General features: G+C 38.8%; 1 protein-coding gene and 1 long non-coding RNA gene across 5 annotated transcripts in view; one reads left to right on the top strand and one right to left on the bottom strand.

Moving 5' to 3' along the window:
* The first annotated feature begins 472 nt into the window (after positions 1-472).
* The window catches only part of LOC129213139 (uncharacterized), a 34,437-nt gene continuing 8,585 nt past the window's right edge, over positions 473-26,324 (top strand). For 2 of the 3 annotated variants that reach the window (XR_008579365.1, XR_008579363.1), the window contains exons 1-7: positions 473-540; positions 5,115-5,248; positions 7,375-7,466; positions 18,547-18,770; positions 19,999-20,193; positions 22,534-22,700; positions 24,049-24,174. This is a non-coding gene — a long non-coding RNA (uncharacterized LOC129213139). Of the gene's footprint in view, positions 541-5,114; positions 5,249-7,374; positions 7,467-18,546; positions 18,771-19,998; positions 20,194-22,518; positions 22,701-24,048; positions 24,175-26,324 lie in introns of all 3 variants that reach the window. The other variant, XR_008579364.1, reaches the window with a different exon arrangement.
* Positions 19,820-26,324, bottom strand: part of SNX29 (sorting nexin 29) — a 126,550-nt gene continuing 120,045 nt past the window's right edge. For both annotated transcript variants that reach the window (XM_054842627.1, XM_054842626.1), the window contains exon 17: positions 19,820-21,650. In XM_054842627.1, the coding sequence (XP_054698602.1) occupies positions 21,521-21,650 (130 nt within the window). In that variant the 3' untranslated portion in view covers positions 19,820-21,520. The remainder of the gene's footprint in view (positions 21,651-26,324) is intronic.

The following is a 26,324-nucleotide window of genomic DNA, read 5'->3' as shown; positions in this document are numbered from 1 at the left end:
ACCTGGAGCCTTTGCCGAAGCCAAGAGCTGGCCGCCCTGGCCTGCAGCAGCACGCTGGCGATGGACATGTCGTGCACAGATCAGCAGCAGCTCACTGCCTCCCAAAATGTGTTTTCCCATGTATAGTGCTATACCCCACGGTGGGGCAACCTAGGGCAACACAACAATTAGGGATAAAAGCTCTTTTAAAAAAAAAAAAATCCTATCAACGTGCCTCAGGGCAGAGGAGGTCAGGGGAGGGAGGGAGGAGCGCAGCGCCGGCAGCAGGCACGGCCAGGGCGCCCAGAGAGCGCGGAGCCCCCGGCGCCGCCCACAGACGGTTCTAGAAAGCGGCCGGCTGACACCAGCTGTCGGAGACACCTGTTTGTGAGAGGAACGCAGGACATCACCGGGCCACTTGTGAGAGAAACCTGGGCACCGCCGGGATGGCGCCAGGCCAGTCCGGAGGGACAGGCGGGCACACACCGCCCCCCCCCCCCCCCCCCGCGACATCTGTGAGGAGGGAGCCTCAGAATCTGCTTTAAGCCATCTTCCCTGGAGGTACTTACACAGCAGACGCTGCAGTCTCCAGCCTCTTCCGAGGCCGGTTGCTCCCCCAGCTCGGTTTGTAGCCTGGCACCTCCGGCCCTGCCGCCATTTGCGGTTAAAGCGGCCGCGCTGGGATGGGGGTGGGCGGGGGACAGTTGGGAGCGGGAAATGCTGCCGGTGGCTGTGAACTGCTGCGGGGTGGGGCAAGTGTTGGGGGGGAAGAAATCACTCAAGTCTGAATTCAGAGAAGGTTGCTAGAGAAGGGCACCCCGCGGGAGGAAAGTATGGAAAGACTTCAGATGGATGAATAAGGGAAAGTTTCCACAGAAACCCTGATCGGCAGCCAGCAGTAGAGGCTGCGAGCTGAGGTGACCTTTCAGAGCCGAAAGTTCCTCCACTGCGAAGAAGGTGGCAGATGCTTTGTGCAGAGAGGAAAGCCTGTTGACAGAGCCTGAAGCTTTGATTTCGGCTGGAAAAGAGCAGGTGAGGGGCAGGCGAGGCACCCGCAGGCACTGGGGAGTGTCACTCCCACCAGACACCCCCACGCTGCCAGGCCTGTCTTGCTGTCGCTGCCTTCGGATTCCAGCCCTGCTTAATACCACTCTCTGTGAGGCTGAGCTGGTCGACAGGTATCCAAGAGGAGATGAAATTCAGGAGGATGACAGAAAATGTGTCAGGGAAACTGGCATTTCTGATCGTCCCTGATCATAACGGCCTTTCCTCCTGTGCCGCGGAGATAACACGCCGGCCTGCTGTTCAGAGAGAAGACCTCTCACTGTGTCTGTAATATTACGTAGGTAACTGTTTCTTGACAACTGTCAAAAGACTCACTTCAGGTACTGATATCCTTGATCCAAAATACTTGTCAAAGAAGATGACAGGAAGAATGCTGCAATCAGTAACGCTTTCAATTTCTCAACTTTCCGTAATATTGTCCTGCTGCAACTTGGAGGGGGGAAAAAAACCTCCAAACACTATGCTTTTTTTCTTGTTTGACCAAGCAATTTATAAAGTTCATCCTTTAATGCTGACTCCTGGACACTGGAGATATCCAGGATGGTAAGATAATTTGCAGATTCAATTTTTGTTCATGAACTTTCAATTTGCCTTTCACAAGTAAAGCCAATAACTGATTGGAACAAACCCCAAAGGCATCTGATATAAAAGGATATGATGTGTCGCAGTTGTCTGAGATTCCAGATTGATCTGCAGAAAGCTAAGATGTGCATGAAATTAAAACCCAAGCAAATATATACATTTTATTCATGTTTTGCCAGTACCTTATCCCATCATCCTGTTGCAACTGGGAAAGTACAATACTATGTGCTGGCCCTCAATATTGTCTTACAAGTACGGTGCACAGATTTAACGCCTACAATAAATATGTCAGTGTCAGACTCATTGGTGTTTATTTACCTGTGGATGTGAAGATGGTTTGAGAAAATACAAAATTTGTATGCAAGGGGTGGTGACTGGCTCAGGCTATCTACAGTGCTGCAGGTATTTTTGCTTGTTGAATCACACCTGTTTGTCTAAATTATGTGGCATTTCAAAAACTTTATGTTATTTGGGAATTCTCAGAAGAGATTGTAATTCTCAGAATTTACCCCTTGCAAAGTTGCACTGTCTGAGTGAACCTTGACTGCTTATTAACAGCAGTATTCATAGACTGGTGTTTTTGTTGTTGTTTCCTAGACAACCAGTCCGGGTTCCCTCCAGAGCTCTTGCTTTTGTGTTTCCTGATTAAGATGTACGTGCTGCCTTTGGCTGATCTTATTTGTGGGAACAATATTAATTTTCATAGGTGCGATATTGATTAACTTTTTATTTTCTCAAACAACATTAATTCCAGTATTTTATAAAGGATGATAGGATTACATGAATTTTAACTTTGCTAAATTATAGCTTAGGCTCCCTAATGTGAAAGTTATTCTAGGTTTTTTGCTCAAGGCAATTTTTGGTTTTACACAACAGACTGATTGAATTCTACAGTTCAGTTTTTCTCAATTTTTATGCAGACCAGCCATAATTATAATATGCTCCTCTTGTCCTGAGCACTCCTAGAGCTCTCTCTTGAATCAGACGACTGTGGCATTTTCTGAGTTTGTAACTCTGTTTGTAACTCAAATATAGATGGCAGGGATGTGGCTCCTCTGCTGTGGCTACTACTGCTACTTCCAGTCCCTTGCAGAAGTTTTCCTGACAGTACAAAGGCCATCATATCTACCATCTTGTCTTGCCTTGCCTTAGTCTTGCCTTCATCTCTGGGTAGATGATTAAATTTCAGCGGTGGCCAAGTTTAACTCTGCTCAGTGTAAAGTCAAATTGTGGGTGAGGGAAGGAGGGGTAGAACAGCACTCACTTGTGGGTCTAGGTGAACCTGGCTTATTAGCTCCTCTCTTACTGCCTGGAAGCACATCCCTTACTTCACTACCCAGATAATACCATACTGAAATAACTGAAAAATTTGGAAGAGGAGTCATGCTTGGAAAAAAACCACAAAAGTGTTATCTTAAAGTTCCAGTTAAGTTTAAGTGCCTCCATAGGAAAAAACCTTAAGAATGTGCTTAATGGGCCACAAAATCAGGACTCCAAGGGGAGCTACAATCTGGCCAGGAAGTATAGTATCTCCATATCTTTGCCTACCAAAATTACATTCCTTTGTCTCTCCGAGCACTTACTATATTAAAATACTAATATACACATTATGTTGCTTTACTAAAAATTAATTATAGTTTTAGTCCTTACTGGCATGAAGCTAGAGTTCTTGATATGATTACAAAATCTTACATACTGGACAATATATATCTGATTTGTATTTCATAATACATTAAAAACTAAACTTTAAGCCATATTTTTTCTTGTATATATCTGGTTTTTATTTTTACAACATGTGAGATGTTTGAATCTTACAGAATTAACACAGCTGTTGAATGCATCTATTTTACTTGCTGAAAACTTGTCTCAATATTAAGTAGGGCATTCTGCTTAATATGAAAAGCAAAAAATACTGTTTCATGAAGACAAAAATGCAAGAATCTCAAGCAGAAACCATTATATGTGCTTTACACCAACATCATAAGAAATAAATAATGGAACTCATTTTTATAAAACTCCATCAACAACTAGTACTGTTAATTGTATTTATAAGGTGACCTGAGGAATACAAAAAATGGATGAAAGTTGAGTGGAACTTTCTGATTTTATTTTTATATAGCTTTTCTTGGGGAAAAGCATCCATTTCTCACACTGAAGGAAAGTCCATTTTGCTTCATGCAGTTTATGAATGCTTTTGGGTATAACTCACTGTCTGAATAATATCTGAATTAACTACCTGCGTAAGTTTTTGGAGGGGTTTATTGTGTCTAAATTAGAAAGGTTACTTCTTTCAGAATAGTGGGAGACAATGAAGTCCCACAGTTTTACTGCTTGAATGTAATTCTGGAGCATAAGCCCTTTGGTAAATATTGGACTAAATACACAACAGGTTTTCTGTTAGTATGCTGCTTTAATATTTGTTACAATACCCTTCACTGACGCTTTGTTTTCTCACGTGGCTCTTTTTGGGGGGAGCATTATATGCAATCAGTCAGCTCTGTATGTCTCAGAATTGCTTCTGATGCCTTTCTTTCTCACTAAAAAGCCTCTGTAGTATATTACACCACTTTACAAATGGGAATCTCATACTATGTGCTTTATGTACATATGTAAATTGCTTTCATTTTTTTGTGCCGGTGGCCTCTACGCTTGAATTGTACAACTGCTGAATAAACAACTTTTCTCCCTGAATTGCTTTTTTCATGCCATTCGTGTCTGCTGCCGTGCAGTACAGGGTGTATGTAACCACTCAAAGTGAGGTGTGCTTAACCTCGGAACATGAGTTGGTTCTTAAAACTCCTTGGAAATACCTTGGAAATCCTTTCTGTGAGCTGCCTACTGGAAGAGAAATATGTTCACACAGGCTTCACCAGTGAAAGTTTCAGTGCTTCTTTTTTCCAGGCACAGCTTTGTTACAAAAAAAGATGTTTGCTTTTATTTCGATCCTTCTACCAGTCAACTATTATGAGATCTCTGCTCTGCAAACAAGGGAACATCCTATGAGCAGCAACTGAGGCTTTTCATGGACACCCCACTTGCCATTGCCAATTAAATGTTCCTGGAATGTTCCAGCTTACTCTTAATTGTATTGCAGTTTTCATTAGGTCAACACTAGGCTCTTCTCTCCATCCATGAAAATTTGCTCTTGAGAATAAGAGAAAGAAAACTGGCATATAGGTTCCCAATGAACATACTCTTGAAGAGGTGGGGTTTGAACAACCTTAGTTTATTAACTTTGGGCTACATGTCAGCTGTTCCATGGCTTACCCACCATTGTCCATTCCCTCTTCCCTCCAAAACAGCACATCCCCAGCTGCCTATCTCCAGTTGTAGTCTATGGTAGTATCTCTCCTACTCACTGTCCATGTGTGAGCACATTTTTGCTTTTTCGCACTAACACGAAAAGATCACACCACGCAAAGTTTTGTTTGATACCAGCCTTCCTTTCAAAGCATACAATGATAACAACCTTTTCTGTTTCCTTCCAGAACGGGTATCCTTGAGATGACTCCCCAGCTGCTAGACAGCAAGTATGCACTGCTGCTCAGCCAGCGAGCAGGCCAGACAAATGGCTTTCCAAGCTGTGTAGTGCAAGTCTCAAATAGAGGAAAGTATCAGTAAGGTAAGCACAAACCAGACACCAGAGAGAGAAAGGCATCAGACAATACCAGTTTCAAAATGATCCATCAGCACCTATGTTTGCCGGACATAGAGAGACAAGTCTAAAACACACATGGAAACGTGAGAAAAAAAATTTCACTCTGGGAAGCCTTTTGACAGTAGAATACAGGTAATCAATTGTGTGGGGTTTTTTTTTTTTTTCCTTTCTCTTTTCTTCAGTTGAAAGTCCTTATAAAGCTCTAACCTACAGGCAAAAGGAAGGTAACAATAGGAGACAAAGGGAACGCAGAGAGCAAAAGTCACAGCAGGCAGAGTAACCCTGGGTGATGCCTTAGCCAGTGCTCCTCTGGCCTGTTTTTGCCGTGAGGTAGCCTGTGGGGAGGAGCTGTAGGCTCAGCCCATGGATAGCGTTTCCCCTGCAGCTCTCATCAGAATGTGGCACATCTGGTGCCCAAGTACTGGGTATTGTTCTCAATGTGTCTCAATATACAGTTACAGTTAATCTATGGTAGCATTGATCCTGCAATACTCTGTACTCCATTACAGCCTCAGCTAACCCACCTTTAATGGGAAAATGATCACTGTTTATCCCTTGTTTATAGCTAATAGAACATAACAACTTGAACTGTTCAAAGGATTACCATTTGTTATAATGTCAAAACACCAGTTAGTTTACTAAAATCTAACAAAAGACGTACAGCCACAAAGAAGCAATTTTTTCTCTCTTCTCTAGTGCATTGGCAAAACTAAAACTGCATCCTCCCGTGCAATACAAAGAACTCCATAAATGCTTAACACTATTATTATTATTATCATCAATGTAAATCAAAAGGTGCAATTCTGAATGAGTGACAGAAGCCAAAATTTCTCATTAGATAATGTTATTACCAGCTAAGATCTTAATGGTCCTATTAAACCATGTTGGAAGATATGCTTTTCTACAGTGTGAAATCCTTTGGTCAAGGAAAATCTTTGTATTTAAGCAAATGCCTTCTCATATAGCTGATGCTTTGTCAGTAATACGTAATGATAGAGGCAAAGGAGTGAAAGAGAGTCATTCCAACAATCACTAGAAGTTGAAGAGCCCTAAATTTTTAAAACAAATTGTACTGTAATCTAATATACACAGGAGAGAAACTTGCTTTTCTAAAAACACAAGTAGGTATGTAAAATTCCTTTGAAAAGAAAGACTTGCCTCTCACCGTCCGTTTCCATCACAGGTGTTTATAGGAAACTTTAAAACAGTTCTGTCACCCCCAAATATTTTAGCAAAGGCAGGTACGGCATATGAGAGATATTATACATACAAACACATAGCCTCAAGGAACTTCTACCTCACTTCAGGACGAAAAGAATGAAGGAGTCTATAGAATTCATGCCTTCCATTTCTACGTGAGGGAACTGATGGCAGATTTGATTCCGAGGGAAAATGTTCTAGTTATCCTTTGCACTGGAAGCAAAAGAGCTGTGACAGGATGTCCCTGAGCTATACTGCTTTAGGGATCAAGTTCAGATCTCTTGCCTGGTATTGTACTGGGCCATGTAGGGACACCTGATTATATCACTGACTCCCCTTGTAACCTGGCACAATTCCCACCCTAACTTCCCAAGTATGAAAAGAATCAATAACATTTATTTTCTTTCATCTAGAACATGTAATTTATAAACTCTCTATTCTTACATGTACAATCTTGTATTAGTGGTAAGGATGGATCTTTTGTATATGTATGTGTGTGTATGTATATGTACACACATAGGTATACACACGTGCAGTCACACAAATAGTTTCAGTTTTTCAGTTTCAGTGTTGTTTCAGATACTCAGTTCTTTGATATGGATGTAGAAGATATGTCTGTATGTGAGGGAACCTTCTTGTCAGTTGAATATTACACTGACACTGGGTTAGTACTGGATTTGGATGTCTTTGGGGGAGCGTGTGTTACCTGGTTTGTACTTTTCCTTTCTTTTCTAGTTTATACTTTGCTCAAAATAAACAACATTAATGTTCACTGAGGAATGTTTTTACATGTCTGAACTAAGGAAGCATCTAAAAGTAAAAGGAAAGCCTCACTGACTTCACAGCATTCCTGACCTTTCCCTCACATCTGCTCTCCTCTTCCTAAGCAGGCATGTACACAGAGTCAAAAGATTTACAAAGCAGGAAAACAAATGGAGTCATACGAGTTGTTCATACTGGGTCACCTCCCTGCTTTGAAAAGGTACAATTTAACCTTAGACTGAACCTGATTTTCATATACCACAGGGAACAGTTATGTAACAATGAACAGTTGAAACAGACAAAGATTTTACAAAGCAAAGCGAAGGTAAATTATTAACTGTTATTTAAAAAAATGACTTTTCACACTAGCTTATCCTGAACTAAATACTATAAAACTGCAACCTTAGCATTACCATTTATGCATTAGTTCTCATCTTGAGCAGATAACATTTGATATTTTATTGATGATTCTTATACTCTAAATAATTTAAAAAGAATGTGTCTCGAGGAAAAGCTTCAGCTTTAAGAATATATCTCTGTAGTACGGCTTTATACTGCTTTAGAATTGGATCCGTATGTGGTCAGCCCTTGCACAGCCGGAGGATTCTCATGTTTGACACTTCTCTGTGGGACGCTGTTGCTATTTCTTTTTCTGAATGTCGCAATTAAGGATTTTGCAAACTGTCCCTGATGACAGCTGTAGTCAGATGTACTGCATAGTTTTTTACCTCTCTGAGTGAAAAACTTCTGTATGACAATTGTAGGATGCTATATATTGAAGAAAACCTAAAAAACTAAAAAGGTTGGACATACTCCCTCTTCCTCTTTCACCCTTCTCTTCCCTTACTCAGATGCTTAACATTCACTCATATTCCAGCTCGGTTAGATCTAAATGGAACATTACATTCCTGTTTAGCAATATGTGCAATAAGGTGATAATTCATAATGCAAAATCTAATCCCAATTAGATGTGGTGGTAATAGAAAACTGCTTTTATCCCCATCATTATATAGACTTGTTATATGCCTTTACAGTGTTACATGTGATGCAATTTTGCAATTATAGATGAATACAAATTCAATAGAAAAAGGTAATCAGGAGAAAGACTGTTACAGTCTATGCGGTACTGAAGACTGACCTTGGTTATTCATGAGGTTTTTATAGAACTCCTCCCTGTAGGAGAAATCCAGTGGCAGGAGGGCTCTGATGTGAAATTCAGAGCCAATAAAGAGCACAGAGAAGTTGAATAATTACTCTCTATAACAGTGTTGGACGTTACGCAGCTTGCAGACTTTTTTCCCTATAATTTGACTCTCTTACTCATCTGATTCTATTTCAGTAAATCAAGAGATGACTCATAGAAAATCAGAATCCAGGCACAACAGAGATACCATATAACGAGTCGTTTGTTTTATACTGGGAATGTTGGCAAACTTACATGTATACAAGCTGACTGCTCTCCTTAGTACTCAGTTAAGCTTTTGACTGCTGGATAATCTCTTTTTACCTTAATCAATTGCACTGTGACATTAGATTTTAAAATAGGCTGGTTTTCTTATCGTAATAATGCTGTACAGCTGACTCAAGAACAATTGTTAAGGCTAAAATTGTAATTAAAGATACATGCCTATTGCCCAATTTACTTGTGCTTCTTAAGAACTATTTATTACTTGTTTAAGGAATGTTTTCAGACAGATTAAATTAAAAACACCGTTTCTATCTGTGCCAGGCATGTTCAAAAAAAGTAACCATTTCAGTTCTGAATCCAGTATTTGAGTTTCAGTATCAGATTTAAGCCTAAGATGGGAGGAGCATTAAATAAAAAAAGAAGAGTTGAGAAAGCTCAGCTATCACCTGGCTGATGTCTCCTAAGCTCCGTAAAGTGACCACAAAGCTGAAATTGGTTTGGATTTCTTTTGCTGTTGTTTGCCTGGTCCTGCTCATATGTAAAAGTGGCATTTGTGAGCAGTAACCAAAAATGTATATTCAACAAGAATCTGGAGACACAATGCAATGTACTATATGGTAAAAGGTAAGATTACTCTTGTTTCTGCTATCCAGCATGATATATATTAGTAAGATATGATATTAACATTTATATGAGCTTCATAGCATACAGTAAGTGAAAATTCCTCCACATTGCGTTGGCCTCGAACGGGGCTGATGAGTTTATATAAATGCTAAAGCTAGTCTCTCTCATTGTATGTCATGACATACAAAAGAGATCTTTGTGAAAGATAGCAGATGAGGTAATCTTTTGTTTTAAGCTGAATGTTTCATGTTCTCTCTCTCAATCCTTTTGTATCTTATGTCAAATAAATTTTCAAAGTGCAATCTTGAACCTTTTATAGCCCAAGAACTTCAGATTAAAGACCAAAAGACTGGACTGCTTGAATGTTTTAAGTAATTGCTAGAAATGGATCAGAAGTTCAAAAACAATCTCTCTCGACCTTGTAATGCATGAATTCATTCTGGTTTGTCCTATACTTTTCTATTCTATTCTGCTAAGGAAGTTGTTCTATTCGCCGTATCAATATACTGAGTACATTTCTGAATTGTGTTCTATTTTTGTCCTGTTCCCTCAAAAGAAATTATCTGTGCTGTAGCATTTTCTTTGGGAAGGGATTTGTTTTATCTTACAAAGAGGTGTTTGTACTTTGATCACTTAGACCAGAAACCATAGAGATTTGTGATTCCACAGTCTTGGACCGGACTCCAAGAATTACAAGTCACTGTTTTCCCTAGAATTAAAGGAGGGTGTGCTTAGGACCATAACCTTTGCTTTCAAGCTTGTGCCGCGGGCTCTGATCTGATACCCAACTTTTAGAATTCCCTTCAACATTGCAGGTAACTTGTTCTCACCCCCTCTCATTTTATTTTTATAAGATCAGGAATAAATCCCTTATATGTCATTAAAACACCATGTGGTGTTTTTTTGTCCACCCTGTGGTGGACACAAATATAGCCAACTTCATACGTTATCGAATACTTTTATATGGGTAGAGACTCCTTTCTTTTGAAAATGTTATAAAAACAACTTGATCCTGAATGCAGGCAGAAGGTTTCACAGAGTCCTCCTTCTGTGAGCACCTCAGAGTAGCAGTAAGAGAACTGCCTCCTCCCTACTGATCAAAGTCTTGCATATGTTAACACCGCCAGCACCACTGCCTTCTCTTGGTGTTGCCTGCCCATTATACCCAGACTGAAAGTGGGTCAAGGACACACTGAGGAATTTTACAAGTCCGATCAATGTTTGAGTCAAAGAAACAGGGTACTATAGCTTAAAGAAGTCATTTGACACAGTAAGTTACAGTCAATATATAAACTAATAAATAAAGTGCCTAAGTGTGGAGCAGAATTTCATGCTTTAGCACAAACAGGCCATGAACAGAGGGTGAGTTTCTAATTAAGAGAGAATTGCTATGGTAACCAAAGGTGGTCACACATAATTGGGTGTGAAACCACATGAGGCTTCATGACAGAGGTGTCTGCATATATTATCCAGCACATTTTCTGTTTCTTAAATAGAATTACATTGTCAGGTCAGACAATATTTTCCATATTTTATGTGCCTCCTTTTTGAGCAACCAAAAATGCATCTCTGTGGGCTTCAGTGACAATTTCAGCTCTTCAGCACCCTTCTCACAGCCAAGGCAGCAGAAGTCTAGATATGACTCCCACATGAGCTAACAAGCAACAAGACAGAATGACGTTTACAATGTATTTATATGAAACTCAGGAAGGGGGTCTCTGTTCTTTACATGATGTCAGAACAGTCTGTGTGCAAAGGCAAACTTGAAGCGAGGATTCTCAGCCCTAGGTTACTCTCGATCACGGGTCAAGAACAAAGAGAAGTCTTTGACTATCTGTTTCCTAATCCAGTTGAATGGCACAGAGAAACAAGATAATTCCTGGCGTTGGTGAAGTGGAGCAATCAGGGACGAAGGTAACACTGCTCCTCGAAATGGGCCTGTGCACGCTGTCTAGCTCCTTGCTATCACAGATTTGATACTATAGAGTCTTAGTTAAAGCAGTTATTGTTTGAAATTGGTATTTTGAGATCACAATTAGTGGGAAAGAGAAAAGTGATCATCTTGGAGACTGAATTACTCTGTGCAGCCAAGACCAGTCTGGTAGGAGCAGAGGGGCTGCTTAAAACTCACACCTCCTCAGCACAGTGACGCCTGCAGCAGCAACCAATTGCGGTTAAACAAATTTACTTGAATTTATGAAAGTTATTTACCAACTTAAGCACCTCCTACTAGAGAGTTTTGAGCATTATCTTAACTAATTAATTATGCATTATCTATGAAATGAATCATTAGCTGTGTAATGAATGCTAATGAAGATCAAAGGAAAAAATCTCATTACTTCAAATTGTTGTTCTGGCACAAGATTTCTAAGATTTCTTTTGAAACCCTTTCTTGAACACATGGATATGAATGAAAGGTTAGCTCTTTGACTTACAAATCCCCATTTCTCTGTACCAGCTGCACTTAAATATGGAAAATATTGTCTGACCTGACAATGTAATTCAATGTACTTCAGTGCATCCAGTATTCCTCTGGTCTGGAGGAATCTTGAGACATTCTCAGGACAGCATGGATTCAGAAATGGGGAGGATAAATAGATCAGCTCCTGCGGACTTCCACTATTTCTGCAACCGTGAGAAGCTTTGAGACTCAATTCTGTTACGAACTTCTTCAGGATCTTAAATTGCCCTTTTTCAGTTTACCTTATATTGTGGTGGTTCTCAAGGTGCGGTATATCTGACGGTTTCTCTTTATCCAAGAGTTCAATTAACAAGTTCTGACTTGACACATTTTTGCATTCCTGTTGTCTACAAAACAAGAACATCTCTGTTGTGCATCTTGAAACGAGGTAGCGGGCTATCATTACTCTCTGCACAAGTGAAAAAGGCTGCTTGCCCACTCAGCACAATCTGTATATACCATAGGGCATGAAGGCAGTCAGGAAAAGTGTATCTGGCTGACAGACAGTCAAAGGCAAAAGTCAAAACTTTCAGTCAGTGCTGTGCTGCCAGTTTCGCTGTGCTCTGCTGCTTCTGCACATCCAGATTGCCCACTAATTACATCTCAGCAGGAGTTCGGCATAAAGCGACGCGGTCAAAGGCATTTTCAGTCACTACGGGAAAGCGGAGTATCACAGTCTACCTCTGTCACGCAGGGAGGAGAACCTTGCCCGTGCTGGTGAAGTACAGCAGTTGACAACAGATGCTACTGTTAATTATTGACATATCCAAAGGGTCCTGTGGCTTGACAGAATCCGTAATGGATACGTTATCTACTTTGTTACATCTCATCATGGAACATATGGTGGCAGTTTGATGTAGTACAATTTTATTTTTTTAGGTATTCCTGCATTGAATTCCTCACTCCTTTTTTTTGTTGCTTCTTGATGCGTCAGAATGTGTGCTTTCTTTCGTTTTCCTTTTTTTCTAGTATCCAATGACCCTCTATTTTCTGGTACAGTAGAGCTACTCAGAGGTGCTGATGTATCTTATTTGCCAGTTCACACATATTTTTTTTTCCACCCTTAAAAAATATCAACCAGATGGTTTCCAAAAATGCCAATTGTATCTAATATATTGTTTGAAATCAAAGTATCACTGCAAAATGCCTCTCATTAACTGCTTGAAGCTACAAGTATCACTTTGGATACACAAAGAACTGTGTGTTCCATCGCTGTATTAAACAAAAGCCTACTGAGAATTTGAGCTGCTTCAAGACAAATCTGAGTGAATAGATAAATTGTATGCTACGAAATATTCATGTGCGTCTAAAGCTCAGACGTGAAAAGCAGATCCTTCAAACCGTCCAGCAGCTTAAATAGCACAGTATAAAGGACATACTGGAGTTTTATTTAGTCTTACAGTTAAGAAACAGACTTGCTTGTGTACCTCAATGGAGACAAGATACATATTTCTGATGACACATCTGAGGTGTCACCTGCTTTGACTTGTAGCTAGAAACTTACTTAACTATATTAAATGATACTTCATTTCCTACTTCTCTATAAGCCTACATTCCCACTTTGGAAGGCACCTGGGGATCTCCACTGCTGAAAATTAATTTTCTTATATAAAATTGGAGCATTAATAATCATGATTTAGTTTCCTACTAGAAATTGAGATGTAGCAACTGTCACTGAACTTGACACATGTGCAAACGACTTAATTCATGGATGAATTAGCACTTGAAAAAAATAGGGAACCAAATTATAAAAATTAGGTGTTTAAAAATTAATATTAACCTGATTAACTCTTTTCTTGCTATATTAGCTTAACTTGTAAATATTTTTCACAGAGTGAAGCTATGTAATATGAATGTGAAATCTATTTTACAATAACAATAATTCCCAAAGCAAGGCCCTGTATTTGACAGCTCTGGAAGATGCTAGTTGGAATCGTTACAAAGAGGCTTATGTCATGCAAAGTTGATGACTTACTTAGACACTAAAACAAACCCTTGATGTACCTCAGCTGTTTCTGAACAACATGTAGCACCAGGTATAAAATTAATTATGAAAATACTGTTACTGGGAAAATGAACTAGTTGAAGTCCAAGCCAAAGCACTACGTAAGGGTAAATTTGCCACACATACAAATTCCAGAAAACTGGGGGAGGGCAGGTCTTTGTGATCCAACAGAGATGCCAAAAATATCACAAGCTCCAGCCCAGAAGGCGTGACGAGCACAAGTCCAGGCCCGCAAAAGGCGTATGTGCAGCTTCACGTGCAGCGGCCACGCACGAACCCTGGTGCTGGCACTCAGAACAAGACCCAAGTAGTGCAGAGGCTCGGCCTGAAGAAAGCTCTGTAGGAAGGGCACCTAATGGTGCAGCTCACGAGTGCCTCGATAAATGAAACAATTATAAGCTGCATATGAATAGGCATAGAAGATCACTTTAAAACTAAAGGCATAGTTATTTAGCAATGACAAATATAGTGTATTGGATGAGATATACGTGCTTACTGAGCAACTTTAAAATATTGGGAAATTAAAAAGCGTTGAAAATGGCATGGATGTTGTTGAATGAGGAGTAAAAAGAACGCTATCGTCGTCGTACTTGGAAACCATACATAATAAAAGCCTGCCATTACAATGCAGATCAAAGAAAAAACCTGGCAAGAAAAATTCAGGAAATAAGCATGACAAACACAAATGCCACAGTTTGCACAATGATTTTTCTAGAACAGAAATCAAGCATGACTTATCAGAATATCAGTGATCGTTGTAATTTTGGGAATACCATAAGTTCACTTACAGTACTTAAAAGGCATTGGAAAAGACTGAAGTGCAGTAGCAAAAAATCAGCTGGATTTGCAACATGGATGTAAGGGTTATTGCATAAACCCTTTTCTTTCCAGCCTTCTCTGGCCCAGGTTTTTCGATCTAGCTGTCCTTCCCCTAATGAGGAGATTTTACTCTTCCTACAGCAGTTCAAAGACTCACACACACTGGTAGACCAGGAAATAAAGCTCCAGTGTCCAAGAAGCACCCATTCAGAGCAGGTACTTGTTGTGCAGTGGTGAAACTCTGTACATCTGGTACGGTCAGATCTCTTCTTAACTTCATAGAGTCTGACGACACCCCCATCAGTAACCCGGGGCTATGTGTGGTCTAGTATCTCAAGCAGACAGAAAGAGGGAAAAAAAACAACCTATGGCTTGAAACTATTAATTAAAGTTTTGTAAGCATGATTTTGCTTAACATCTTAAATAATTGAGATATGAAAAGCTTATACTCTGTAACTAGAAGTAGCTAGTATCAGTATTGGAATTGGTCAAAAAGTCACATCCATATTTGCTTAGAAACAAAAGAATCCTATGGATTGCCAAGACAAATTAAAAGTTCTGTCATCTAACTCCTACAAAGATACCCAACCTACCAGGTTTTAAAAGGTGCGGATACCTAAACATCACTATGAATTTTACAGTAAGTATCTTTCTGTACAAACATTTTATTTTTTAACATGAGCTTTTCAACTCATTAGATCTCTGTAATAATGGTAATGGCTTGAAAACTTTTAACTGAATTAGCAGACTATTCTGTAAGTATAAGGAATGTACTAAGACTGTATTTTTTGAATTACAGCTTTGGTGGAAATCGATCAAATGTATACCACACTTCCAGTTTAAAACTTGCCTTTTCAATGAAGCATCCAAGTCTAGCAGCTTGTTTTCACATGATATGAAAGCATCCAGTTATCAACTGGATCTGAAAGTGTCAGTCTGAATATCCAAACCTGTCATATCTCAATAAAAGGAAAACAAACATACCTATGATGTGGACTATGAACGTAAGAAAGCCAAACACCACAAAATAATGTCAGCATGTTAAATCAGTCCTTGCGAAAAACCTTACCTTCCAAGGGATTTTTTTCAGTGTCTTCCTGTAAGATTCTGTGCCGCTCATTGCACACCAGCAGAAACAACGGAGGGGAGGCGTCTCTTGCTCTGCTCCAGCAATGAATAGGAAGTAAGGGAAGAGTTCTCGTAACTTCCTCCAGGGAACACAGAGGCACAAAAGGCACCACTTAAAGGTTATCAGCTGGCATGCCTATCGCAGACCTTCACACAGATTTTAAACCAGCTTTGGAATTCTCGCCGGCTAAAAAAGGCAATAAAATCAGAGGGAGAGTGAAATTTCAGCATCCCAGACACAAAACCAGTGCAGATCTCAGTCTCCTGATGTATATCAGAACACCAGTTATGCTGAAATTTCTATATGTGTGCCATTTCATTCCAGTACATCCCGTGTAACTCCAGAACTTTTGTAATAGCACCGTGCACGGCATTGTTTTCCTTCTTGTCTGAGTGATTTTGCTAATGTGTGATTATAAACAGAAATGTTCAAGATTTCTTTCAATAAATACTACTCGTACGATGAAATAGTAAGACTTTAACAAATTAAAGTCTGTTATCTCCATACATCATTCTAGAAACACATTGAAAAAAATGAACATAAATCACGGAAGCAATTACAAAACAGCTGAAGAGAACAAATAAGGTGTAAACATGCTCTATTTCAAACAAGAAAAGATGTTATTTTTTTATTTTCTTCTTGGTAAAGTAGCGTATTTCAACCAGATTACAACAAAATTACCACAGGAGATTTAAAAAAAAATACAAGAAAGTATTTAGAAAATTACATATATACATATTTGCTTAAAAATTCTATAATGTAAACATTAGCATAACAAGTTTATTAATACTTATGTGAATACTGTACATATATACGCTTCAGAATTAATACTATCTTTCCTACAGTTTAACAGGAATAACAACAAAAAAATCCCCCCCAAACTAAAAGGGAAATCCAGCTTTTCCATTGCCAAGAGGTTTGGTCCCACATACAAGACAGTTATCTCAGTGTTCAGTAAGAAAGCAAGCACAGCTGTTCAGAATTAGATTTTCAACCACATTTACATTTCTGTAACTTTTAGCATCTTAAATGATTAATACTCCACTCCAAAAAACAACTACCACAGTTGAACTTCTGTCATGTCATGGACATCATTTCTGAAATCTTGTTAAACTGCTTCCCCCTACATGGAAGTGCAATAGATTGGCTTTGATGCAACAAAAAAATATTTTTTTTAAGTCCAGACATTTGCAGCAATTTGAAATCTGGAAAATTCATTCCTCTCAAAACATTTCACTGCTATTTTCTAGTATAAATTCATGCCATTCTTAACCAAAACCTAAGCCATTATTATTAATTAGAAGTATGCTCCGATTATTTTGTCAAAAAATAAATTGTATAAATAATCTAAGTTATCTATAACTGGACCATAAAAGCACAGTGAGTGTGCAATAAGAAATAAATGAAATGTACAGTGTCAGAGCACTATGTAGAACAAGTGTTTTGTCTTCCATCAGTACGTGAAATCCAAAGCAGGTTAACTGATACTTTTAAACATATTCTCTTGTTCATATATATAGTTTCGTATATTAAAGTGATTCCTTCCATACATAATGTGAAGAAACTATTGAAATGACTAAATAATCCTCAAATTAATATTCCCTGTGACGTAGGGTGCTGACTGAAATATCCTAACCTACCGCAATGGAAGGAGAGAAGTCCTTCACTTTCCAGAGTTGTTTAAACACTTTTCCAGAAGTGACTCCAGCTCCAATACAGAAATATGATAATTGTTTCCAAGGAGAAAATTGTGTTCTAATGTTAAACATGTTTATTTTCATATGTTCTAGAGTTCCAGCTAGGAGAGCACAGTGCTGTTACCAAGATTTGCAAGGGCATATAGGAGCAGAGTTTGGTGAAAAAGTATTTTTCTTTCTTTAAAACAGCTGTTCCACAGGTTTCTTACAGTAATTTCAAGCAGGTAACTGTGTTTCTCTCCACAGGTATATATTATCTGTCCTCAGAATTATGAGACGTTAGATGAAAAATATTTGAGGTGGGGGGTTTGAACCTTTGAAATGGGATGAAACATCGCAGAACCGAGTGCCCTGTGTGCTTTGAAGCAAAAAGAATGACATCCGTATCTGAACATACTAGTAATTGATTCTGTTAACAACATATCATACTCTTACATCATTAATATGTCCTGACAGACAGTATCATTAGTTTGCTTGGGGTTCACCGAGTCTTGTTTATTATTAGCTTGCTGCCCTGAGTCAGTCAACCCCATTTGTTAGTAGGTTCTTGTTAATTAATTTGACAGCTACCATGCAGATATTGTTCTATACAATAAAACATCACTTTGTAACAAAAAAATGCACCTTAGCGATAGGTCACGCTTGAGCCAATGATCTTCAATACCATTGCGCCCTTTCCCTAAATACCTGTATTAATCCAGTCATGATGGTTCATGACTTCCAGTAGATTCTGTAAGTATAATCTGATCACAACTATCACATCAAGAATATGTTCCATAAAAGACTGGCTTTGCAATTATTAATCCTCCTAAGAGTATGCAACTTAATGGACATACCAATTTAAGCTTTTAGAACTATGTCAATATCCTGCCTCATATAAACCTTGGAAATTTATTATTATTATTGAGAAACTTGATTTAATGCAAAAGCCAAGTCAATATGATGCATTCTCCATAACGAATGACAAAACCTCTAAATAAATGAGATTCTAAAAATCCATAGTCAGTATGTAAGGCATACTGACAGACAATCACATCTGCCAAAGATGGAAGATGCCTGCCCTGTGTTTCTCAGGAAATTGTTTGTTTTGCATGTGATTGGAGACCAGCATTAAAATAAAAGTAGCACCACTTATTTTTACAATTTATTTCGAATAGTCACTGAAGGTTCCAGATGAGCAGCCCTAGAGACCTAATATGCCTGAAGATAAAACAGGAATGAAATGAAAACGATATTACAAGTTCCCCAATGCAGGCCGTAGCCAAGGCTGGCAGGAGTGACTCCGGGGACCAGCCTGTCCTGCGAGCACCGTGCTGCTCCAGGGAGCCAACAACAGCTGGTGGGACCCATCCACTCATTGTGCACCAGCCCCTGACCACAGGTAAGGGTTTGAGAGCTGCTAGTCAGTAACAAAGGAAATCACATTTGTACAAAAACTGTAACTACATGCACGGAATTAGGTGACACAGGATAAACTGGTAAAATCATCCAATCGACAGGATCATTGTTATGCTTACAGGTATTTTATAAGAATAATATAACTACTTGGGATTCTTAATACCAAGTGGGCAACCTTCTTCACCAGTCTTTGCTGAGTCCAGTAAATAAACAAAAGAAGTGGGATTCATGACAGATGTGTATAGTTCTTTCAAAGATGGGGCATTTTAGAATGTCTTGAGGTGCTAAAAATTGGGGCATTCATATCACTAGGTATCCACTTGCAGTCATGGAAGTACCTCACTGAACTGCAAAATAACCAGGTGTATGAAGTGGGAAAGCGATCTTGTGAAGAAAGGCTTTCATTTAATTATTTACTGAGATTTTAGAGAAACCACAGATGGGGTTTTAAGTGGATTAGTAATACACTCGTTACGGTATCTTGTATCACAAAGTGAACATTGCAGACTGTAATCTCAGGAGCTGATACACAATTCAGCTAAAAAAAATTCCTTCTAAACAGCAAAAAAAGTAAATTTAGTCTGTGCTAAATGAGATTGCTTACCATTTGCAACTTTCTGAATAAGGAGTACTTTAACTTGTGAATTATTTCCTGAAAATGGATGCAGCTTCATGTGACACATATATCACAAAGGTTTCCACAGTGTTTTCTTTCAGCTTTACTTGCAATTCAGTGATCACAGATGTGTGTCGTATTTCTAACCAAGACTAACCAAGTCTCCACTTCCTGAAAAATGAATTTAGAATTGTTTCAAAGTGGGACTATCATCAGAACTACTTTTCTTCCCAACAAAGACAAAGTAAACTATCAGCAGTGTATCAGACCAGAGAGTTAGGAGAAGCATTAACTGGCAAGCTACTCACTTTCCTTTCTTCTTAAATAAATGTCCCGCTGTAGTTTACACAAAGCACCAACAGTAATTCATCTTTTAATAACAACAAATCAGCTAGCTCCCAGGCTGGCCTTTTGGATTTTCTATTTATTTATTTTGGAAATGAGATCTCTCACTGACTGAAAAATACTGTTATATTTCTAGAACATGATTTTACTTTGTGGTATTTCATCATCTGAAATCTCTGACCCGAAGAGTGAATTCCACCCCTCTGCCACATTTTGCTATTCAGTGCAGTCTCTAAGCTACATATTTCAGCGGCAGGAATCCAGCCCTCAGGGCTCAAACTGGCACCAGCCCACCGATGCTACTCACCGCATGTAAGGAACCCCGACTCACTCAAGAATTGCTGCTGAAAATGACTGGACCACTCACCTGACGGAACAGTACGCGATGGGCATGGGTTTCCAGAACAGAAGTTCTGCTTTGCTAGAACTTTAGTAAAGCACCAAGGTAAAAACTCTGTTATTAATCATCAGCTTGTTTTTTCTGCAGGGTAATATTAGATTTCAGTATCTACTGATGTGAGAATTTAATATAATGAACGGATAATAAAATGACAACATACATCGATTTCAGTAACATTATCCAAAAAAACTTCTGAGGAGAAAGATGTGCTTACACAAAGGAAAACCAGAATACAATTGATAGAAAATTTGAATGTACACTGCTTAATCTTAATGAAGAGAAGAAGATAGCTAACATATAATTAACTGCCTACGGCAGTGCAGCTAATGGTACTGAACTGGATTCCAGTTAATCCATGTCAGGACTTCCATCACTTGTAATAATTCTTGTCAATTGTTTCAGTTACTCTGACAGTAATACCATTACAAATTACTTTTCAGGAAGAGGTGATGGGTAACAGGCACTTCCATTACGGGCAATTTTTAACTATCACCATGTGAAGGGTTTTACAAAATCAGAGTAAGAATTCCACACTGTCCTGTTAATGATGGACTGCTCTGTCACAGCAGCAACAAATTAATAACAAAATATAACCCAAGACTTGAAAACAGTGTTTTGTATCATGCTCGTTTTGTGTATCCTTTTGGGGTTTGTAGAAATCAATAATATTGCACCCAGCCTTACAGCAAGACTGAAATTTCAATAAAAAATTATTACATTCTCTGATTTTAAAGACTCACTTCCCACAAATGAAAGCTATTGAGAATATCTACCTAGAAATGTACAAAAGCTATTTTTCCACCTGTAATGTTTTTCCCTTGTCATCTACTTTTTCAGGTTTTTTTTAAAAACCTTTGTGTCAGAGGTTTACAATAAAAAACCCCAGTCTTTCTATTCACAAAAGGTAATAAATTAGTGAGGTTCTTCTAAGCACATCCTTCTGACATATTAATTAGTGATAATCAGAACTGTTCTAAGGAAAAAAAGTCTTGACATGATACCCATGTATCCCTGGAACAGGAAAATGTACGTGTAGCGAGGGAGATGACACAAGCAAACAAGGAATTCATAGTAACAGAAGAACTTCTGAAGAACAAAGGAGAACATGAGCAGTGCAGCTTTACAAAACCAAGACAATGCCTATCAGTCTGCCGAGCCCTGTGGAGGGCCCTCGTATTCCTGTGAGAAGGTGATTACTGCCTCCCGAAGTAGTTAATCAGGATGTGACCCTTAGGAATGAATGTCTCTTTTCAGGACTTAAGTTGATGCAGCTGTAGTCTCTTCAGGAGCTTAAATTATAAATACAGGCTAGGAAGGAATCTCAGAACAGCTTAAAGTACTTGGTGCCAATATTCACAATTATGAAAAAGGGTCAAAGATCACCGCTCTGAGGCTCCAGGCTTCGTGGCTCTCGCTGATGGCTGCGAGATATTTTGGGGAAGCGTGTAGTCACTCTCGAGCGATTGCTTTTGCTTGCTGGTTCTCCAGAAGGTGGAATATCACTAGGAAGAGAAGAAATAAAGACAAAAGTAGTTTATGTTATATGTAAATTATTCTGTAGTTATTCCAAACATGAAAAAAGCAGATGTTATGAGAGCCTGGCACATGACTGCGAAGTACAGCACACATCTTCAGCTACACAGAACTGCGTTCTTTCTACTGGTATCTCAAGTGCGAATTGCAAAATGGGCTCTTTCAAAAATGAGAACTAGTAGAACTCCCAGTACTTCATGGAAGGTTGCAAATTACAGGATAAAAGCATATCTCTATGAGTTGCAGTTCAGAAATGGTGGGAAAAGCATTTTGAAGTGATAAAAGTACAAGCAAAATAGACAAGAGCTTGGATGATGTTCCACTTAACAATCCTCTAATTATGGATGGATGTATCATTACATGATGAAGTACATTAGTAATACATCCCTGTTGGGAATTCTTCAGTCTCTTCTGACCCACAACAGACTACAGTCTTACATGAACGAGCCTTTCAGAAAAGGCTCCAAGAAGTACATTAAGTTCAACAACAAGCAGTAACAGAAAATTCCAGCTTACCTAGGTGATATTCAGAGGCTATAGACTCCTCGGAAAACTACAGTATAAAGGGATAGCATTGTACTTTTGCCATTCTTTTAGAGGACTCCACGTGGTTTTTAATTACACTGCTTACATACAGATCAATAAATAAAACTAAATTTTGCATTTTACAACTCAGCTAGGCAATAAAATTACACAGTGTACAAAGTCAAACTTATAAGTAAAAAAAAACCCCAACTTCTAATACCTATCTTCAGAGTGCATTAACGAGTCCGTAAGGGAGGAATTGCTCATTTGCAGTTCTTGCCAGATAAACAACACTGAATTTACTCTCTGTAGTTCCTTTTCCTGCAGTGACCTTCCTTACAGGGCAGACAGCCCTGCAGAAGCCAAAGGCACACTCGGGCTCCACTCGAGCATTTTGAGCAGCCACACGGAGAGATCTTCGCAAAGCAAAAGCCTTTCACAAGTCCCCGCACCGAGTGGAAAATTCACTTGCAGAAGCACTTCAGCAAGCTAAGGTAGGTCAGTCACCAGGAGCCAGTACCTGTGCACCTGCAATGCACCCATGTTACTGCACTAATAATAAAGAGCCAGCGGAGAGAAAACATGTCCAGGTGCTAAACAGTAACAGAAAAATAAAATTATGGGTTTTAATGGCAGTGTATTTTACTTTTATAAATTTCCGATCAGAACAGTCTAAAATAACCTTGGTTAAAATAATAGAGGATTTTTCTAAATTAAGATTCACCACACTCCTGTTGTAGTATTTAGTCTTCCTAGGTACCTAGGAAGCCCTTCACAGGAAAAAAATTGCATAAAAGACCTGTAGTATACACCCTCCTCTTCTTTAATAACAAGATTAACAAATTAGATCTTTAATTCCTTATTTTACTTGTTACTAAAATAAAACCTCTAAAAATTAATTTAGCATGTGTTATTAATACTTGGTAGCCAAGGATAACTGGACTTCTAACCTTGGTCTACGAGTTCTTATTTTGAAACTCAGCAATGCTGTCTAAGTTGCTGTAGAGAATTCTGATCATGTGAATCCAATTTCAGCTGTGCTCATTAGCATGGATTTCTTTTAGTAATGGAATATTATTACTCATTGTTTTTATGCTATTTATAAAATTGCAGCGATGCAGTGTTGACACTCTAATGCTTGTAAACTAAAGCATAGGGTACTGGCTTCAGAGGGTGGTAATTCTGTGTTAAAATACAGATTTTTCAGAACAAGTGAACATAAAAGCATCAAATATGCAATGGAATAGAATTAAATTTTCACCCCATTGGGCTTTTCTTACTCTAAAATAGGTTAATTTACCAGCATGATGGCCACCACTGATAGTACTTTAGCTCTACCGGGCAGACAGACGGCTGCTTTACGGATACACGGTAGTTTACATAGCGCAAGAAAGCACGGGGTTATGTGCAATTACTATAATTTGGTGGTTGCTTTATTGAAAGCACATTTTAATACACAAGCTCCTCCTGCTGGCACGTCCACAAAACGACATTAGTGTCGGCCCAAGGGAAACTCACTTTTCCCTTCTGGAGGGAAAATCCATTCAAAGAAAAAAGTGCAAAAGGTGCAAAATGAATTCCCCTAAAATGAAGAGCTATGAAGTAGTATCAGTCTGCCCGGTCAGGCACGGCTGAGGTAATATGATCATCTTAGGATAATTACATGAACACCAAGGTCAGTGAATGAAGGACAGAAATTGCAAGTAATTCTGCTAATTTAAATGATGCTACTTCAGAACGAGATATATCTAATAACCAAATTAAAGATAATTTGTCTTAAATGTCTTAGCTAATTTTTATAATGACAATCTAAGTTCTAAGACAAATCATTATGTTATGTAGATTTACAGAAACCAATTTATATCTGAGGAATTAGATCTTCATGCATCCAGAATGAAAAAGGAAACTGGAGCTGAAATCAAATTGATCGACTTCCATGGAAACAGATGTTGTATGGGGAAAAAAGTTGTGAGTATTAAAAAAAGTCATACCTTTAAAAGTGTATGTCTTAAGCCCCTTTCCATCCTCCCTCCTCCAAAGCCTGATGAGAAACCTCGCCATCGCACTTGTCTGTTTCAGCTCTTGCTTTTTGCTCTACAGTTGAAGTGCTGACTTTCAGAAAGTTTAGCTACTAAACTGGGGGAAAAAATGACCAACCACCCCCAAAATACATGGTAATCAAGTAGGAGAAGATCAATCTCCCATCTCTTCTATCTCCTGTTACTAGGTTGAATAATTTAGTTCTGGCCTTGAAGTCAAATGATACTTACAGAGTCTCTGGCACTAAACAAGACCCTTTTTTAGACCTGTTGACAGCTCAACAGGTCAGATATTCCACAAACTCTTAGGCAGAGGGATAAAGACCTTAAAATGATCCTGTTGGTATTGCTGAAATGCACATGAAGATGAAACAGACAGTTGTTCTGAATCTGTTTGTGCTAATCTGTGTGTGGGATCGAGGAGGAAGGAACAAGCATGCCTACATGCAAGGTTTGCACGTGCTCTCACGTGGCTCATTCAGCAAAACCAGTCACTAGGCTAGTTGATATAGTTGATAGCTTTATTCAGATTAAAACAGACATTCAAAATATGTAAATCTCAACTAGGGAGTTGCTATTCCAGAATAACTCTTCCAGAACAGCTACCCAAGTCCCTGAGGTAAGCACTGACTCTTTGAGTCTACAGCTGTGTGAGTTACACCTCCTTAGAGTTAATGCGCCATTCTTCTTTTCATTCTATTACCTTTTTGGCCACTGAAGTCTTAACAGGGTTTAATTTTCCAGGCTGAGTCTGGCAGGCAGCCGGGTCTCGCCAGGCATTACCCTGTTGTTAGCAGTGGAATGTCCAAGTATTAAAGGCTCAAGTTCTCGTCTACATTCTCACCTTGTCCCATTCTGAAGAAAAAAGCAACCTGCTGAGGCAATCAATTCCTTCTTCCCACCAGGTCACCGTTCAGCTTTTAAGCATTCTTGATTGATCTGCCCAGCGTTTGTTTGGATACCAATTCAGTTTCATTGATTTTGTCTTGGTGTCAAGTTCTGCCTGAGGTGCATCTACAGAAAATAGCTTAAAATAACTGGTCTTTTTAATCAGCTTCTAGTTTATTCATACCTTTCATTTATTGCTCTCTGTGATCAAATTGTAAACTGCATTTTTGCGTATTTTTCTTTACATACTTAGCATCTGGAACTGCAGCATTTCCGTAGCTGATGTTGTGAACATTTACATGAAGAAATTTATTTCCCATCTCACTGTCTGCTCCTCAGGATAAAATTAGAGACAGGTTTCTAATGAAAATAGTGTGACGTGTCTGCAATTGGAAATACTTTCGAACCAGCCAGAGATCGGACAACAGAAGTAATAAGCACATCTTAGGAGTGTAGCAAAGCTCAGGATCAGGTATTTCATATATATATAATATATCTCACATGTAAATGCATCTCTGGAGACATTCATGATTCTAGTTTTGCTTGAGTTGTATTAAACACACCTCATGAAGAAAGGCATTAGCTGGCAGATAAATTTGGTGACTCTTTCTTGCCAGTTTCTAGTGTTATTTTTTGTTTGTCATTATAATAATCTAATTTCTGGTTATAACCCCAATATTTAGTGTGGTAAATTGGATCCAGGCAGGCAGCCTCCTCAAAAAAAGGTCGTGTTGAACAACGCCTATACTAGACTGAGAGATCCATATTAGATAAATGAGAGCTAATTCTGACTTGCCAATACAACATATCTCAGCACCTTCTACTGCCAATTAAAATCAGTTAAAACACCTGTTTAGTGGATTATTAACTGAGACTCTGACTTCATCAAATCATTTTATATACTCTAGTAACTCCTGCTTTGCAGTGGTCTGGGTAAAATCCTGGTTTCCAGTTGCTGAAGTGTAAAAATAATTGGAGCCACATTCCTGCCATTACTCCCAATTTTGTAGAAATTAAATATAATTATTAATGAGAAACAGTGATCTCCATCTATTAATACAAATGAGTGAGTTGGGATGTTTAAATAGTCAGCTATTAACAGAAGAGATAGAAAGATATGGGTAAGATAATCCCTCTATAGGACACTTTGGCATTGAAAATCCTGACGAGACTATTAGAGCAAAGTTGCCA

The sequence above is a fragment of the Grus americana genome, chromosome 15 (assembly GCF_028858705.1).
Source record: "Grus americana isolate bGruAme1 chromosome 15, bGruAme1.mat, whole genome shotgun sequence".
Taxonomy (NCBI): Eukaryota; Metazoa; Chordata; class Aves; order Gruiformes; family Gruidae; genus Grus; species Grus americana.
This window is presented reverse-complemented; position numbering and strand designations above follow the sequence as displayed.